General features: G+C 30.9%; 1 protein-coding gene across 2 annotated transcripts in view; it reads left to right on the top strand.

Moving 5' to 3' along the window:
• LOC117123878 overlaps positions 1-14,271 on the top strand; it is a 20,749-nt gene extending 6,478 nt beyond the window's left edge. The window contains exons 3-7 of one of the 2 annotated variants that reach the window (XM_033269927.1): positions 5,268-5,344; positions 9,551-9,604; positions 11,438-11,494; positions 12,275-12,373; positions 12,938-14,271. In XM_033269927.1, the coding sequence (XP_033125818.1) occupies positions 5,268-5,344; positions 9,551-9,604; positions 11,438-11,494; positions 12,275-12,373; positions 12,938-13,048 (398 nt within the window). In that variant the 3' untranslated portion in view covers positions 13,049-14,271. Of the gene's footprint in view, positions 1-5,267; positions 5,345-9,547; positions 9,605-11,437; positions 11,495-12,274; positions 12,374-12,937 lie in introns of both variants that reach the window. The other variant, XM_033269926.1, reaches the window with a different exon arrangement.
• Positions 14,272-18,646: the final 4,375 nt, after the last annotated feature.

Raw genomic sequence — 18,646 nt, 5'->3', positions numbered from 1 at the left:
ACTGAACAGAAATCAAGGGATGGAGTAATTATTGATGTATATAGAGTAAATTTTGCTGATGGTGTAAGAAGTTTGCAATTTCTCCACATTAGTCCAAGCAGCTGGTTTGCTTTTTTAACAATGGTGTCCACATTGGTGGAAAAGGTTAAGTTTCCATCAATGTGGACACCAAGATCACGATGTGCTTTTACCTTTTCTAAAATGTTACTATCAATTTTATAATCATATATTATAAGGTTTTTCTTTAAGGAACATGACAAAATTTTACATTTTTCAGGCTTCAGGGACAGTTTCCAAACGGTGGTCCATTGAAAGAAACAATCAATGTCCTCCTGAAGCGCGCGAGTCCTCCTGAGTTTTGATGATTTTGTAGATCTTGAGGTCGTCGGCGGAAATTTAATTATAGATGGAACACTATATGGTGCCTAGCCTAAACAGTGGCTGTAGGCCTATCTAACCTAGGCCTAGAACTCACAATACGATATTTTCAGCTATTGTATGGTATTCCTCTCATGAATAAAATTTAGGCCTTTTGCAATTCGCGAAAGTTTAATGTTGCGAAAATGGCCGAAATTATCAATTCGCGAAAGTTTAGTACCGCGAAAGTTTCTGGTTTTACAGTAATCTTGGCTACCAGACAATAGCTGCACTACCCACTACAGTACTGTACTCCATTTGTGTCTTATCATTTTACAATTGTATTGGACTGGGGTAATACCGTAATGTTAAGCGCATCTGGTCTCTACAACACAGAATGCGCTATACTGTATAAGTCGATTGATTATTATTATTTATTAGTGCCAAGTTAAAAAAAAAGAATTAAATCCCTTTATTTTTTTTTCACAAAGATGACACATTGTATCTGGGCTTTAATCATGCACACTCAATGCTTTTGAAAGAGGTTGATTCCTGTAGGACTTTCCGGGTGTTTTGTGACATTAGGCATCAGACAAATACATACCGGCAGAAGTCTCAACTGACATACTTCCATGTATCATCTGCTCGGATTCCTTTGAGTTCTCAAGATTTTATTTTATTTACGTTGCTTTCATATGGAAAATACAATAAGTGATGCCATGCTTTAGTTTCACTACATGCAGACATTTAAGCTAAAGTCAACCAGGTTACTGTTAGGTGTGGATATGTTTCCATGGTGATTAAATGAGTCATTCTCATTTTGTTAGAATAGCACTTAGCAGCTTGCTGATGATCATGGTCTGACAGTGACATATATAATTCTGGATTGTACTAAAGTAGCCTACTTACTGTATCCATCTCTTGTTTTTTAAGAAAAAAATCAATCTGATAAACTCCAAAGTAAATTTTATTAAGTTGGTATGCAACTGTGTATTTTTTTTTTTTTTTTTTTTTTTTTTATGGGTTGATTGGTCAAAGCTTTCTTGGATTTTTGTTATTGATTCAAATAATTATTTTATATTTTCTCAAAAAGTAAAATTTTAAAAATGTTTGTATCTGCCAACAATTGTGGCATTTTATTTATTTATTTAGTTTTATTTATTTATTCAAGACTCAACAGTGTATCAAAACACCAATAACAGAGTCGCCCTAAAAATATACAATATCATTCATAAAAATATATAAGATTTTTAAAAAGCATAAAAAAATCGTACTGTAATAATATATTAAAAACCGATATTTAGTATAAAATTAAAAATAGAAATATTACAATTAAAAATATCAATATCAGGAAACATTTGAACTAGATTATTATAAGAAAGTGCAACACGACAAAAAATACCATTAGTACAAACATTAACACGAGAGTACGGAACTTTTAACAAATGATTGGTACGAAGCCTACGCACAGGAACATGAAAATAAAAATTTGACACAAGGTTACAATCAAACTTACAGTTTAAACATTTAAATAGAAAATAAGATCGTTTCATTTTCGTCTACTCGTTGGTAAAAATTTTTCGCAACTAAACGAACCGGCAGCTGGGCCAATGAACTTCATGAATTTGTTATGAATCCGGTCTATTCTAATAGAATGAGTATGAGATATTGAGTTGTAGATAACTGAACAGAAATCAAGGGATGGAGTAATTATTGATGTATATAGAGTAAATTTTGCTGATGGTGTAAGAAGTTTCCAATTTCTCCACATTAGTCCCAAGCAGCTGGTTTGCTTTTTTAACAATGGTGTCCACATGGGTGGAAAAGGTTAAGTTTCCATCAATGTGGACACCCAAGATCACGATGTGCTTTTACCCTTTCTAAAATGTACTATCAATTTTATAATCATATATTATAAGGTTTTTCTTTAAGGAACATGACAAAATTTTACATTTTTCAGGCTTCAGGGACAGTTTCCAAACGGTGGTCCATTGAAAGAGACGATCAATGTCCTCCTGAAGCGCGCGCGAGTCCTCCTGAGTTTTGATGATTTTGTAGATCTTGAGGTCGTCGGCGGAAATTTAATTATAGATGGAACACTATATGGCGCCTAGCCTAGACAGTGGCTGTAGGCCTATCTAACCTAGGCCTAGAACTCACAATAAGATATTTTCAGCTATTGTATGGTATTCCTCCATGAATAAAATTTAGGCCTTTTGTGATTCGCAAAAGTTTAATTTTGTGAAAATGGCCGAAATTATCAATTCTCGAAAATTTCGTACCGCGAAAGTTTCTGGTTTTACAGTAATCTTGGCTACCAGACTATAGCTGCACTATCCACTACAGTACTGTACTCCATTTGTGTCTTATCATTTTACAATTGTATTGACATTCTTGTATGAATACCAAATATTGACACTATCCTTTCTGTGAAAATTTTAAGTATGCACTTATTGTCAGCATTGTAATACTGACAAAAGGTTACATTGAAATGTGTAGAATTTTGTGTGTTTTATTCGGTGAAAGCATGAGCAAAAGTCCATTTATTAAACTTACAGGTTTCAACCATTCATAAGAACACAGTGCTTTCCAAGGGAGCCCTAGTGGTTCAGTGGTAGTACATGGAGTTAATTATATTTTAAATATTTAATAAATTGCAAGATATTATGAATCATAGTAGAACAATACATTAGTATTTAGCAATAATATTTAGGCCTATCTGTTAATACTAGGATGTGAAAATAAATCATTTAATTAGAAGAAAGGTCACACATGAATGAAAATTCCTACTTCCAGGTTGTACTATTTTAAGAATTTGCAAAAGTTGAAACAATGGACACCATAAGAAGTAAACAATGTTTTGTGATGAGGTGCAGTATACAGTATAATGATTTGTGTGTAATAATACATATCATCAGTAAAGCATTCCAATGTTTGCACTGCAGTTAGGATGTTATAATAATAATAAATATTTTATCTATTTTGTTAACCTTCTACTTTATGTATTATATCCACATGAATTGCCCATACAGGTGCTGTATGGCCTTCTAAAATATGTCAAAGGTCATTCTAATACTGCATAGCGTAAACAATATTAAAAGGAAATGTAAAGAAATTTATGATAAAATATTTTAAATATCTGAGATGTATATTTCCTCTAAAATTCCTTTCACTATTTATGCTTGATATGAGTCATTGTAAGGAATTAACCTTAGGATAATTATAAGAGAACAAAAGACCAGCTTCCTGACTCCAGTCAAAGCTAGACAAATAAAGGACCATTATTCTACACTTGAGACAATAATACTCATAGAGAAACAAATCACTGTAATAAATCCCGTAGCTCATATTACATTTATTTTTCATTCAGTGCTGTCACTGATATAGAAACCTTCAATCCTTATAAGCACACATTTTATCATATTGGAATTTTGATAATTATGAAACATTTCTGTGTACTTATTGAGTATTTGATAATTGGAGAAGACGCCAATAAACATATTTTCGCATACAAAATGTTTGCCCAAATGTGCTGCCTTTACTCTGATTGGCTGGAGCACCATCGGAGTGTTTTTTTTTTGTGTGTATTTCTTTGAACACTGTTTCAAATGGAAGTCAAACGTTCAGATTTAAAAGTAAAACATTCAATCAAATTCTTGCTTTTGTGTGATGTTTTCATAAGTGACATTTTGCAGGCTAAGTATTTGGTAAATCTTCAATATTTGACAATCAGTGCATTTCTATTCACTGTACAGTATAGTATTTTTATATTTTACTATGTTTAGCTACTGTATATAAAATTCAAAGCAGTAACTCTAATTAGTACTGTACCCATACCAAGTGTTTTAGTATCTAGCTAAAAAAATGTTAATTTATTTTTCCAAGAGATCCAAATAGTGCAACTTGAAACTCAAGTCAAATATTCCTTGACATTAAAGTTTAAAATTTATTACAGCTAAATTCCAACAGTACTTTTAAAAAAAACCAAAAAAACCAAAAAAAAACACATTAATATGTTTAGATTTATGCAGGATTTTGACTTCATGATTATTCCTTTTAAAAATGATGCAAACCAAAAAAAACTTGGATTTATGGAATTGTCTGTCCTGTAGTGGTCATTGCCTCTGTCATTAAAAACTCTAGTGGTTAAAAACATGATGATGACCCCATCAATCAATGTACTGCAGTAGTTTATTATGGCATCTTAAAGAATACTGTGCTTCAGAGAACAAATTTATAACAACAAACTTTAGGTGTAGATGGAATAAACAGTGACATATATGATAGAGTATGTAAAGAGGTAATCCCAACTAGAGATAAAAGACCTGTGGGATTCTTTCACATGATTTGCTGGTGATCTTTTTATTGGACTAAATTTCTTCTTACAATACTTCCCATTTCTACCGATGAGAAATAAAATATCTACAGTTGGCTCCAAATCAAAGTGTAATCTTGTGTTGATTTATGTTCAGTGATCAGTGTGTAATGAATTGCCTGATCAACTTTGCCTTTGTACTGTACATACTATAGAATATTTTTAAGGATTGTGAAGATGCTGTATTTTATGATCATGATGACAATGATGATAGTGACAATAATAGCAACTAATATTAATACAATGAATGAACTATGAATATAATAATTGTCATTACTGATATTATATAGGTGTACTGTAATAATGTAGGCCTAAAAATACCTGCACACTGGATGATATTATTTCAAAATAAAGCAAATTACTAGGAAGTATATAAAAATAATATGAATATAGTAAATAATATAAATTATGAGATGATCATATTTTATTATTAAAGTTGTTGTTTCAGGAAGATTATTTCACAATGATGAGAACCTGAAAAATTTAGATTCATACCATCAATATTTTAAAAATGGTTTCATATTTCTCTCATCAGATCAAACAGCCATCTACATTCGTGAGTTGGAGCTGCGTGTGAAGGTACTAGAAGAGGAGAAAAGACAACTGGCTAAGGTAAGGTCACATCTCTGATCTGTTTATAAGCCTCAGAGTTGGAATGCCATTGAATTTAAAGTATGGAAAGGTACTGAGGAGGCCTAGTTCCTGGGCACAACTTTAGCAATACCCCATTGAGAATCCATGCGAGCCTCCTCAACAAGTGCTGTGATGTTATCTGTAGGCATAGCTGTACAACATCAAATCCTGTTACTCAGTGTTAGTTCTGGGATTTGTGGGTTGAGATTACGATCTCGCTTTAATTAAGATATTATTTAAATTTTAGGGATGATTATGAACATGAAGGATTTTAAATTATTTAAAAATTATTCTAAGAATAATTAATATTATTTAATAGCAATTATTAAAACTCTCTCAACACTATCCAATTTGAATGGCAAATACTATACAGTACCTGTGATATGGTGACGATTTTAATTTAGATTTTTAAAATGATGATGAGCATAAATAATTTTAACTTATTTTTTATTCCAAGAATAAAGAATATTATTTATTACACTAGTAGTATTTAGTATAGGTCACCATTAATAAAGCTCTTTCACTACCAAATTTTATGTGACAATATAGATGAGATATAACATCACCATGTCCATATATGGTAAATTGCCGATACCCATCACTTGTGAACAGAGCTTGCAATCAATATCATTTGTGCAGTGCTTTAAGATAAATAGTTCTACATCGCAGTATCTTGATTTCTTTACAGGCAGTTGCTTTAATATTTAAGCAAAACACTTGCGAAAACCATCAACTTAATTTTCAGTATACAGCAAATTATTGTTCTGTAATTGAAGGTACATGTCTTCATAATATTACCGGTAGTCGAATCCTATTACGGTGAGAATGTACTATAGGACAAGGATAAGAAAGATTATAATTTATACTTCAAAGGATGTTCATTTTTTTTATTTATTGTAACTCAATCAAATTGCTTATTTTCATTGAAGGGTAAATTTTGTATCTTTTTTCTTTGGGATTGCAGGAAATATCCCAAACACAGCGGCACTACAACATGTGCACCTTATAAATAACGTTGATTATTTATTGGTTGATTGATTGGTTGATCATCTGCATCTTGAACATAATTATTATAGTTTTATAATTAATATTTTTCAATGTAATGAATCCTATATTAATTTTAATCTTAATAGTTACAATAATTTATTCGCTAGTAAATATTATGAAAGTATAAGAAAGGGAGGGGACCTAAAAATACGTTAGAAGAGGAAATGAAAAAAATTGTCATTCTTGACAATTTTCTAATAAAGAAAGAAACATAGAATCAATTATGGCCTCACAATTGTCATTCTTCGGAGCCACCACACTCGTATTCTATTTGCGAATAATCAGTGGATCCTTTGGTTTTTGAAAAACATTGTGCTTGTCAGAAAGGAGTAGTTATCGGTTATGTCAAAATTTACCGTTTTTCCCCTATGCTAAGTTCCAATGATAATTCATTTTAGTACTGCCTTCAGTCATAACTTCTGAATAGTTGCAGTATTCAAGACATTTTAATTGCAAGACAGGAACAATTTATTTTACCATCAATAAAAACTGAAAACTACATCTATCACCATGGAAACTATCCACATGACTGTGGGTTTTCGATTCAATTAGCATGATTTACGTTGGCTGGCATACAGCCAATATTTGACTTTTTCTGGTCTAAATTTCGAGTTAACACTTGATTGATATTTATAGGAAGTGGGAGGGTCAGGGGTTAATGAGCAACTACGGTTTTCTTATTTTCCTCATTTGCAAGATAATGATGGAAGCCAATCTTTTATCACTATTTCTAGTACTTCAAGAATTTATAAAGTTGATTTGATGAAGATGCTAAAGAAGAACTGTATAATACTAATACCTCTTTGTATCAGGCAAGGAATATTACATTAAAACATGCTTCAAGTTCTGTATGGTAATGCCTTTATTTTTAATTATGATCCTTTGATTGGCCCCTGAACCACTAACATTCTCTTATAAATCAAGAATTTTTCATTATCTTTACATACAACCAGAGTTTCTCAAAAATGTTGCATATTATAAGAAGTCTGAACTATATATTTGATTTAAAATGTTGTCATAAGATTTAACCGATGATTGTGTAATTGGAAGAAAAGTACCTACTTATAATAGTAGTCACTCTTAAATTTTTCTATATGAGTAGGTGCCGCATTTACTGGGGTATTTTTGAGAACTTGGTAGCATAATTGTGAGAATTTGTGGAAGAGTTTCAGCATGTATAGGGTATATTTGCGAGGACTTGGTAGCACAAGTGTGGGAAATACCAGCCAAATTGGTAAAGTCCCTGCCCTGTCCTGTATCATCAAAGTAGTATAATTTTTCACACATTTTAGCAAAGTTTTTTGCTCAACTCGTTGCCAAACTTACAGTCAAGATTACAAGCGGTCATAACTGTGGTCCTATTCGCCATCGGGAATCAGAACAAGTTTAATTTGTTAGGTTACATAGCCGTAATAGTAGTTCAACCGATACTGGATTTTGGTAAATGGTAGTTCTGGTCCCTAATAATTTTCAGTAGAATAGGTAGCGCAAGTGTCTCATGTCTTGGAGTGGCTTCTGCACACCCCTGTAAGGTTGGTATGCAAGTGAGCTCCTTAGGCTTAATGTTCTTTCTGAATTTATGATTCTTCTACTTTACAGTCTGCAATTCTTAAAATACTTACTTTCTCATTGAACTTGAAAAATCACTCAATGGGTCTTAACCAAGGCATTTATTTCCCTTTTATACATTCTAATGGAACTACCATCAATATTATATTTTTAAATTGTTGAAAGTCTTCATTCATCAAGTCATTATTACTTATGATGGAAAGATATTATTGTACACAGCAAGATCTTTAATACTTTATCTTCTTTTTTTCTGAATTTTAAATTCAGTAGATATTTATTGAATTAAAAGCATTTAATTCAGTTATTGTACCAGTGACATCTAGGACATTTACATTCATTGAATAGCCCAGTAGAACTAGCACCTTCTCACGCAAACTCTGTTTAGTACGCTTCACCAAACCCATCCCTTGTCCCTAAGGTTTGTTTGAAGAGACACTGTTTATAATTCACTTCCCCCTTTCCAGGTTACCTTAAAGAACTTGTCTACAGTATTTCCATATGATTACCTCCTACCCATTGTAGGTGTTAAATTGTAACAAACTCTTGTAATCAGTGTACTGACATTGGAACCATTGGTATGTGAATTACTTTTTGTTCTGACAAGGTGAACCTCAGATTTTGTCATAATGTTTGTGGTTTATGGTGCTAGACTCAACAAAACCCACCTGCTATCACCTTTCATTGTTATACTCAAGTCATTCAATAATTCATTCCTGGCTTCAGCCATTGCTTTTATGAAGATATTGTACATTGAATATTGAAGGCCATAGTTACAGTTTTTAATTATGATAATAATAGGCCTATATAAGTTAACTGGTCACATTTAGTCTAATAAACAAAATAGATAGCTGTATCTTTTCTCTATGTTAATGACTTACTACTGTATATTTGATGATAATAAATGCTAGTAGTACATCATGTACAGTAGATAGCTCTGAAAAGAAATGTTGTTTTTGTTGAAAGTGTCTCAATGTTTTGATTGTCAGTTGCTTGAAACATCATTTTAGAGTCATTAGAATAATCAAGTACCTTTACTTTGATGCTTAGATTGTAGTACACAGGACACACGGTATTAATATTTTGCAGTTAAAAGTAATGATTTATTTTCTGTAATTCCCTTAGAACTAAAGATATTGATTTAAACTTGGATTTTCCAAAAAAAAATTAGAGAAAAAAATCTACATATTAACTCTGTCTTTGGAAAGGATCAATGATACCAAGCTGTCTACTTCTCTTAATATGATTTTATTTTGTATCGTGTTTTCTTATTTGATACCAACTGTACAGTGCATTTAATTATAATTGCAATATGTAAACCACATTGGGAAAAGTGTGACAGGCCACATGCGGCCCAAAAGCATTTTTTTGCGACTGGAAAAAATATATTTAGAAAAACCCATGTGTGCAGCCCACAATCCTCAGCTAGAAAACCCCTTGTTATAGGACATCTTAGTTCCGTCTGTGTAAATCAAAATTTAAATTTGGCCCTCCTATATATTTTTATGCCCAGCCCTGCTGTATGTACAGTAAACTGTGGTCAAGTGATATCATACTCTTTTCTCTCAGCAGTTGAAACGGAATGGACAGGGAGATGGTCAGGACCCAGACATTCAGCCATCCAGTGTAAGTAACAATTTTGTTCAAATAATATTCACATTATAATTTGATAACTCACTCCAAGGAGTCAGGTTTAGTATTCCATCTGGTGTTTGATTCAATTTGATAATTTGAAGCACAAGAGGTCATTTATTCTTCTTATGAGTACATTGTTTTAAGTAATGTTGGGTGCTACAGTATGGAAAAACAATACTAATAGGATCGACTGTACAGAACAAAGAAAAAGAAATCATTATTTTTATGTTATTTTATGCTGTATATAAATGTATTATGTATGTAATACAAATTGAAAACAAGGTAGCTTCGCAACATAGTTAATAGTACTAGGCTTATTATCTTTCTCTCTTCCAAATTTACGTGATTACAAATCACTAGATAATTTTCAGACTAATCTAATCATATCGTCCTCTATTATTATGAATAGATTTTCAATTTAAAATTTGTTTGTTCAATAAAATTATTGTAACACCAGATCATTTCTTAAAATAATCAACTTGATCTGATCATACTTTCTGCGAATCCATCATTGCTATCATTTCTACATAGACCTTGGATTCTTTTAATAGATCTACTTCTTAGCAACATCTTCTAGCATTTTACTGGATTTAAAAGCTTATAGTTTCATAAGTCAACGGTCGCTTAAAGAGAAAGTTGAACTTGGCCTTGAATTTCACCATAAGAAAATCAATTAGGAATTCAAAGATATAAAAGGATGCTTTATATTCTTTCCCATTCAACTTGGATTGATTTTCAGAATACAGTAATTATTTTGCTTAATTAAGTGGTCAGGCATAGAATAAATATTTAGTGAAGATTGCCGACTAATGCGGTTGTTGTTTTGTTTTGTTCGACAATGTTTCTGTCCTCTTAATCTATTATGTTTACAGTTGATTGCCATTGTTTTTATTAGTTTGATTACTTAGAGATGACATCAATTTACTTTCAAACTCTGAAGCTATATTAAGTTAATTTGTCTCTGCAGATGCGGAGACAAAAGACACATGAGCTGATCCAAAAAAAGAACATATGATTCTTGAGAATATTTGTAATATAAATTTTGCATACCTGACAAAAGATTATATTGTTTGTATTGGTTTTATTTTGTATCCCCAAACTATTATAAAATAAAATACTTAATTAAATATAATAAACGATTAAAAAACTTAAATAAAAATGTGTAATTATTAAACCTCAACTAGATATATTTGATTAAAAATTAAAATTAATTTAAAAGACAATTAAACAACAATTTAGTATCATTTAAAAAGTATAACTCAGCACATGTACCTTCAGTTGAATATTTAAACTATTTCTGAAGGATTGCAAACCTACTTGTAGCAAACAACAAAAGTACTTGCATGGACCTATTAATAGGTCCATGGTACTTGTAACAACATTTGTAGAGATACTACAATGATGATGATTGAAGTATATAGAAGTAAACAACTTAAAAAAATTAAAGAGCAGGCTTCTTGAAATGGCTAATAACAAACATGATATTCTTTAATACAAAACCAGCCCCTCCAAACCAAGTCTCATAAAGTATACATACAGTAGTTTATTGAGCTCTGAGGGTCACAATAGCAATTAGTATTTTGTGAGCTATATCAACTTTCAGTAGTAGTGGTATTAGTTTAGACAACCACTACTGGTAATGAGGTACGGTATTTTGTCGTACCACAGGTCATGTGGGGCTATTCAGGTGATTTGTCCCAACCAAAAAAATTAACATCCTTAGTAGACTCAAGGGATGCTTACCCTGTCAACATGATATAAATAATAAGTCTACTAATTGGCCAGGCTTGATCTGATTTAATTGTGTGTTTCTTATTTTGGTAGATGATGCCTCATTATCAAGGTGGAGGTAAAACAGATGCTGTCGCCAATGCATTTAAGGTAAGATGGTATTTACGTCCATCATGAGTTAGCTGATTTCACTACACACGACTAAAAAAAAATCAATAAATACAAGACAAATAAACCTAGATGGTTTGCATTTGTGTGCAAAGAAATGTGAAAAAGTTTCAAATATATACAAATTCAATAAAAAGTAGAAATATTATTTGGTTTTGTTGCACACAAATCTAGTATCAAAATGTATACTTTGTGCATTTGTTTTTGTTTTCCCAGTTAAGAGAAATCTGTTTTTTTTTATATAGATTTTAGTTATTTCCATTTCCTTCATTGTATATAACTTACATTTTAGTATCTGTATCTGAACATCTGATTGTTTATACATATTATTAACTTTATGCTGTGTATAATATAGTATGTCTATGCATTTAGTATATTTATTTCTAATTGTTTATCTATACTTACTATTAAATTTATGCTGTGTATAATATACTCATGTACATCTATGTATTTAATATATTTATTGTCATTGTAATATACACATGTACAGTATCTATTATCTATTTGGAACCAAACATTGACCAAATGCCATCATATGCAGGGAAAGTGAACAAGACATCAGTTTCGAGTTGCAACATTAAATTTTATATATGCAGCAATGTCTCGTTGCCCCTTTTCTTTAATTATTAGAAATGGCAAATCATTTATCTCAGCTATTACCTAAGCAAACTTAATAAGGATGCAGTCAGAATCAAGTCCTTTGAAATATTACATGTGACAAAGGATATCTACTGTGAACATTAATGTCATTTTGAATTATAGGTGTTAGAGGTACATGAGCAGATTGATGACAGGAAGCTTCCAGTAGAGAACGAGTCAATGTCAGACAAAGAGAGAGCTATCGTCAGGGAAATGTGTAATGTATGTTCTAATCCATCATTTTATTATATGTTGGTTTTTTTTTCTCCCTACTCGTCAATGAGTAACTTACTAACTTGCACTATAGAAATATAAGAATTATATAACATTATTCAAATATTCTGAAATGAATAAATATTTGTAAAATAATAAATGTGTCACATAGATCATTAGTTGTTTTACCAAAATCATGTTTTGTTTAAATCTGTCTTATAGAACTTATTATGGCTGAGAAAAACCTGCAATGTTGGCTACCATGAAAACCAATATTTTATCACTTATAGTATTACAGTATTATTAATTATTATTATCCCATCACTAAAGGTTAAGGAGTTTATTTTAGTGTGAGAAACAAAAATCTGGTATTTTCAGAATTTGAATCTGGGTACTAAACTAGCCTACCACTGGTTCATTCTATCTCCCTCACATGGAAAATTAACTAGTAATAAATGGCCCAAAAGGGACCAGATATTTCCTGTTTATTATTCATGCTGTATTATGTGAGCCTAGAATTTTAGTTCATTTTTTGAAAATATATAACTGTCATATCCTTTGGAATTTTTGTAGGTTGTGTGGAGGAAACTTGAGGATCAAACTGAAGTTCCTGCTCACCAAATACCGCCCTCATACCCACCAGTTGGCCGACCAAAGTATGGCGGAGTTGAACAACCAAAATAAAAAGAATGCTACTGTTAAATGCTTAGATATAGAATTAGTATGATAGTTTTTGAATGTTGATCTTTCACCTTGAATTGTTTATTTTAATCTTCCTCCATTAAGATTGAAATTACAACCATAATAATAATTATTATATAAATGTACAGCACTTAATTGTGAGGAGCATTGGTTTCCTTTACAAACACATAAATTATAGAGTTAAATAGGAAAGCAGGGAGATTCCACTTAATGCTCACACTTACAATAGGTAGTGTATGAATCTGAAGGGATAACCAATCTATTGAACTTAAATTCCTTGCTTTATACAGTATACATAGTAACTCATCCATAAGTTCTTGGGATTCCAATTTAAATTATTTTGTTTATGGTGTAAATATCTTACAATGATCCGGAAGTAGTTTTAAATGGTAAATATCTATATATTTTCCAGAATTGTCTTTTTATTTATCATTTTGTACCAAATTCCATACTGTCAAAAATTATTTTTATTTGAAGAGATGTTTGCGTTGGGAAACTTCGAGAGAAACAATTGTTTACGCAGGCTTTGTTTACTTTAAATTATACAAAAAAAATCACAAATATTGTGTAATAAATTCCAAAAAATATATTAAGTGATATCCTACATACCAGTAATTGGCATGATGAAACAAATAATTAAATCTTCAGTGTTGATTTTGATAAAACAATTTAAAAATATAATTTAATATTTGAATTGCGTATTTGTATATTCAAATAAGTTAATTAGAGTTGGAAAAGTGCTTGCCTATTATTAGATAAATAAAACTTGGATAAACCATTAAATTGGTTGGTAATCAAAATTAAGGAATTTTGTAATAAATATTTGTAAGTATTCAGTCAAAAAAATCTTGTATATCAACTTAAATGAGCGATCTGAGGGTTTTCCAAATTTTATGTGGTCCCATTAATTTTAATATTTTTTAATAGTACTGTAGTAAAGTTTTATCCTCGTAATAGTTTTTTTTTTAGTAACTCTTTGTTAAAAATTGGAACTTTCCCATATGCTATTGTTTGTACAAGTTCTTTGCAATTGATAAACTGTTGATAACTGTAGATTAAAATGAGGCTGCCTATGTATAGTCCCAGCTCTTGTCTCTGAAATTTATTAAATAATTGAAATTAAAATAATTTCAACTAAATCAAGGTCAAGTTTATTAAAATCAAATTTGCAGCACTAAATTCGAAAGAATTAAAATTTTAACAAATGGAAGTATAATTTTTTTTTTTTTTTTGGATAATGAAATGAATTAATATAGTACGAAATGACTGTTTACACTACAAAAATAGATGTGATTTGATTAAATTTATTATACAGGTAATGTAGTTTTATTTATATAGAACTATATTCAACTAGCAAACTGTCATAAGCTACATTCATAATTTGATAAAGACTTCAGTCAAATTCAAAAGTTGTAAGCAGTTAAGGCTCAAGAGGTTAAGTAAAAATTTATCTCAATTTGAGTTTTGACACTTCATGTGTGTATTATTCTAATTTTCTCTAAGCCACCAACCAAAATAATTTGAGTTAATTGTGTATGAAGGCTAACCTGACATGGTTATGCCTTCACTTATGGTGTATTAAGACAGGCACACGCTATGTTTCACAACCGCTGGTCGACAAATCTATCACCACTCTTTGAGTCTGCACATTTGTGTGCTGGCCTCAGAGAACATTCACAGCTTTCGCTGAGGTTTTAATTATGCAATATATATTAGTCAGCTTGGCAATGACTTCAATTCAGGCCTGTAGCGTGGGTGGAGGGTTTTTAAGCGGGTTACGACGAACCGCCCAAAAACTGGAGAAGGTCAACATTAAAAAACGAAAAATTGATATTCGTAGATATATTTACAATGTTCTCCAGAGAATTGGAGATCATACAAGCCAGAAGTATTTCAAGTCGGCATTTCTTACACTATCAAATTTCATCAAAAAAGCATCACATAAAATGTGATGGAAAATAAGAGTTGAACATTTTTGATACAATTTGATAGTATGTGATATGACGTCTTCGTACCCATGTATGAGCACATCAAATTTCTTTGTCACTATTGAAATTTAATAGTGTAGACGAAGCTTTAGTTTCTTAAAATTTGATTTCATGATCTGCAAAGCTCTACTAAAGATCGAAGAATTTAAAGCACGCGCCAAAGATGCAGCACGCCAAAAGACGCAGCAGGTGGCCTAAAAATAGTAATTGTGGTTTTGTTATTTTGTATAATGTTTCCAAAGGGTCCACTTTCCACTGAAACAAACCTCCCAAAAATTAAGTCGCGCTACGGGCCTGTAATTTGCCAGTACATAAAAACACACACAGACAAGAATTGATATACTTATATAGCCCTCTGTTGTATTTGAAGTCATAATCCAATTTTTTTGTGTGAAGACAGTCATAGACTTATGCAAATTTCATCAAAACAATTTCAATGTCAAATTGATTTTAAATTGTATTCGGAAATGATGCATACTTTATTTAAAATCCTTTCAACATAATTGTAGAATTAAAGGGTCGTAAAAATAAAAAGATGCGTATATGCCTCAATTACATTAAATTAAATGTAGGTGACCTTGAAATTTAGTTGTAAAATCCCTTTAAGATAGTATTCTCATAAATACACATTACTGTACATTGTATAGTTTCCATTTATATTTATCCATTGGTAGTTTATTACTAACTGTTTGAATTAATGTAAAGTTGGCCAAGTTAGAGTGCTTAACAATATTAAGGATATACTGCATGTGTGGAGCTAATAACCTTAATCAATATTATTTATATAATTAAATTTATTATATAATTATATAATTAAGTATTTGATTTGCTTATTACTTTTTTAATTAAAAGTTAAAATGGCAAAATATTTTCTCCAATTAACGGATACATAAAGAGTACCGATCCTGTATCCTTACATAGACTCTTAAATTTGCTTGTAATCAGTTTATGGTTTTTCTTGAAAGTCTGTCATCCAGTAAAAAAAAATTGTCTGGTAATAAATTTAAGGATTTTTGTAGTAAAACATCTGTGCATAGATCTACAAAACTAATTGTTGATGTGTTTCTCATTAAGAACAACTCAGACATCGTTGTATCTGAAAATATTAAACATGTTTAATATCCTACGAAACAACTGTCCCTATACAAACTCATCATGTCTATGCTGGCTGCCTGAGTTGGTGTTTAGAATTTGATAATATATTCTTATCCATTTAAAATGAGCAATTCAGGTAGTTTTTATGCTAGCTTTTTTCTCGCACTGTCAGTATATCTTTAAAATAATTGAGTATGTCATATGTATACCACCCTAGATCAATAATCTGCTTTTCTTAAGAATGTTGTTCTTTCCCAACTGATTTAGTGTTGCACTAAATTCTCTGTACATACCAAGTACTTAAATAAGAAAAATATCTCGGTTGATTCCAGTGGGAATCAAACCCACACCATCCTGAGTCACTAGCCTGGTATAATACCACCGAGTTTGTTGCTAGTGCTACATATACTTGAACATCAGATGTAAAAAAAAAGAATAAGTTATAGTGAATATAACAGCATAAGTTATGTTTTGCATATTGTATGTCTTCCAATTTGGCATTCAAGCTTTTAAATTTAAACCTATATGGCAAGTTCGATATAGTCCAAGGCTATAGTTTATTACAGATGACTTGGATTGAAATAAATATGTAATTTATGGATATTTTTCGCTACTGAGCCTATTTTGCTCCATTGCAAGGAGAAGGCCTCAATTTGCAAAGTCTTCAATTTTCAGTCTCACATTTGGCCTCTGCCATATAACATTTCTATGTTATTCTCTGTGTCTACCTCACCTTTGACATAATGTTTCTTGGGTTTCTGTATCTTATGGCTAGTCACATGACCGGCCTGTTACTATTTCATAACATTATTTATTTGTAACTTGTAGTTTCTATTCCAATGACGTGTATAATTTACTTTGTGAATATATAAAAAATATACGTACTCAAACTTCATGATACAAATTCTTTTGCTATAAGGTTTCTGTGATGAACTTGCCATTAGCAGTACAGTATTTAGTTAATTTCTAATATTAACATTTATTATGTTATCATTTATATATTAGATAACAGCAGATAATTATCCCAGAAATTGGTTATTTTCTGATTATAATTTATATTTGTTAGCCTGTAGTGTGAATATGGTTGATAGAGTAGATTAAGTAATTTATATACATAAAATTATTTCTGTGAAAGAACTTGTTTCCATTGAACTGTACCTCAAAATTTCCAACAAAATCATGATCATTCCACTTCAGTAACCAAAGTGTACAAATCCCTTAATTATTAGTATTATTCATCTACGATAATTAAATATTAACGAATTGACATTCACTGTATTTCTGTCATCAATTCCTTTATTATGTTGCCACACCCATTGTAAATGACTAATACATATACATATTCATGCAGTAGACAGCATACTATGTTGCATATGGTTTAGAGCTGGCTGTTTATTAACTGGGTAAGAAGTTGACACTAGACACAATGAGAAGAAAAACAAAAGTAATGACATTACATCTTGAGTCATATCTGGCATGATTTGATTTGGCAATAATTAAATTTCTATTAATGTTTTGAATGGAAATTAAGATGCATTTGAATGGAAATATTGTTTGAATTTATATTTTTGACAATATGAACAATGTTTAGTTTCCTCCAACTGCCATGTATTATAATATACAGTACATTATTTTAAGCTTGTGTATACTACATTGTACTGTACTGTACTGTGTTTTTATGTTTAAACTAAGGAGGAAATATGACTTGTAACCATTTATATAGAGGGTGCTATATGTTATGGTTTTTTTGTGTCCTTCAAAAACTATTCCCTTAATTATAAGTTGTTTTGTGTTAGCTTTTGATGAAGTATGTCTGCCTTTGTAACTAATATTTACAATGCTGCTATGCTCTGTCTATTCATAGAGAAAATAGAACTGTTCTATTTTCTCTATGGTCTATTTAAACAGTTTCAATAGATTCTTTTACCTGATTTGTTCATTGGTTTTGATTGGCACCTCAGGAAAATAGTAATTTTTGTTTTCATGAGTGATTATATTTTACCATTATAGAGTTATTATTATACTAATTTTTACCTATCAGTTGGGACAGGAAGTTGGAGGTTCATCTTTGTCTCAATAACAATACCAAGTACTGTATCTAGCTATTGTAGACTAGTGCTATTAAATATCTCTATTTAAAGGCCTCTTTACACAGAACACAACAGCGACTGAAAAAATGAATATTACGGTACATTGAGTAAGGTTTTTCACATGACAGACTAGTTGTCTATTTCCTAAAACTGTTGACGAATCATCTGTTGCTGAACACAGCAGTGAACTACAAACACTAGGCATGTGAGAATCATTGTTGTTTGCTGTGTAAACAAATTGTACTATATGCAAAAGAGTGTTTTTTGTTACTTTTGAGTAGAGCTCTGTGTAAATCAGCCTTAATAGGTAGAATGTTCAGCAAGTTCCTTGCTAATACAGTAAATAAAAAAGCTAATAATCATTCAGCTGTTTCATGAATATTTTTTTTTATGTATATAATATTTCC

Source organism: Anneissia japonica, unplaced genomic scaffold (genome assembly GCF_011630105.1).
Source record: "Anneissia japonica isolate Jap-2015-1 unplaced genomic scaffold, ASM1163010v1 scaffold287736_len1891122_cov214, whole genome shotgun sequence".
NCBI classification, from domain to species: domain Eukaryota; kingdom Metazoa; phylum Echinodermata; class Crinoidea; order Comatulida; family Comatulidae; genus Anneissia; species Anneissia japonica.
This window is presented reverse-complemented; position numbering and strand designations above follow the sequence as displayed.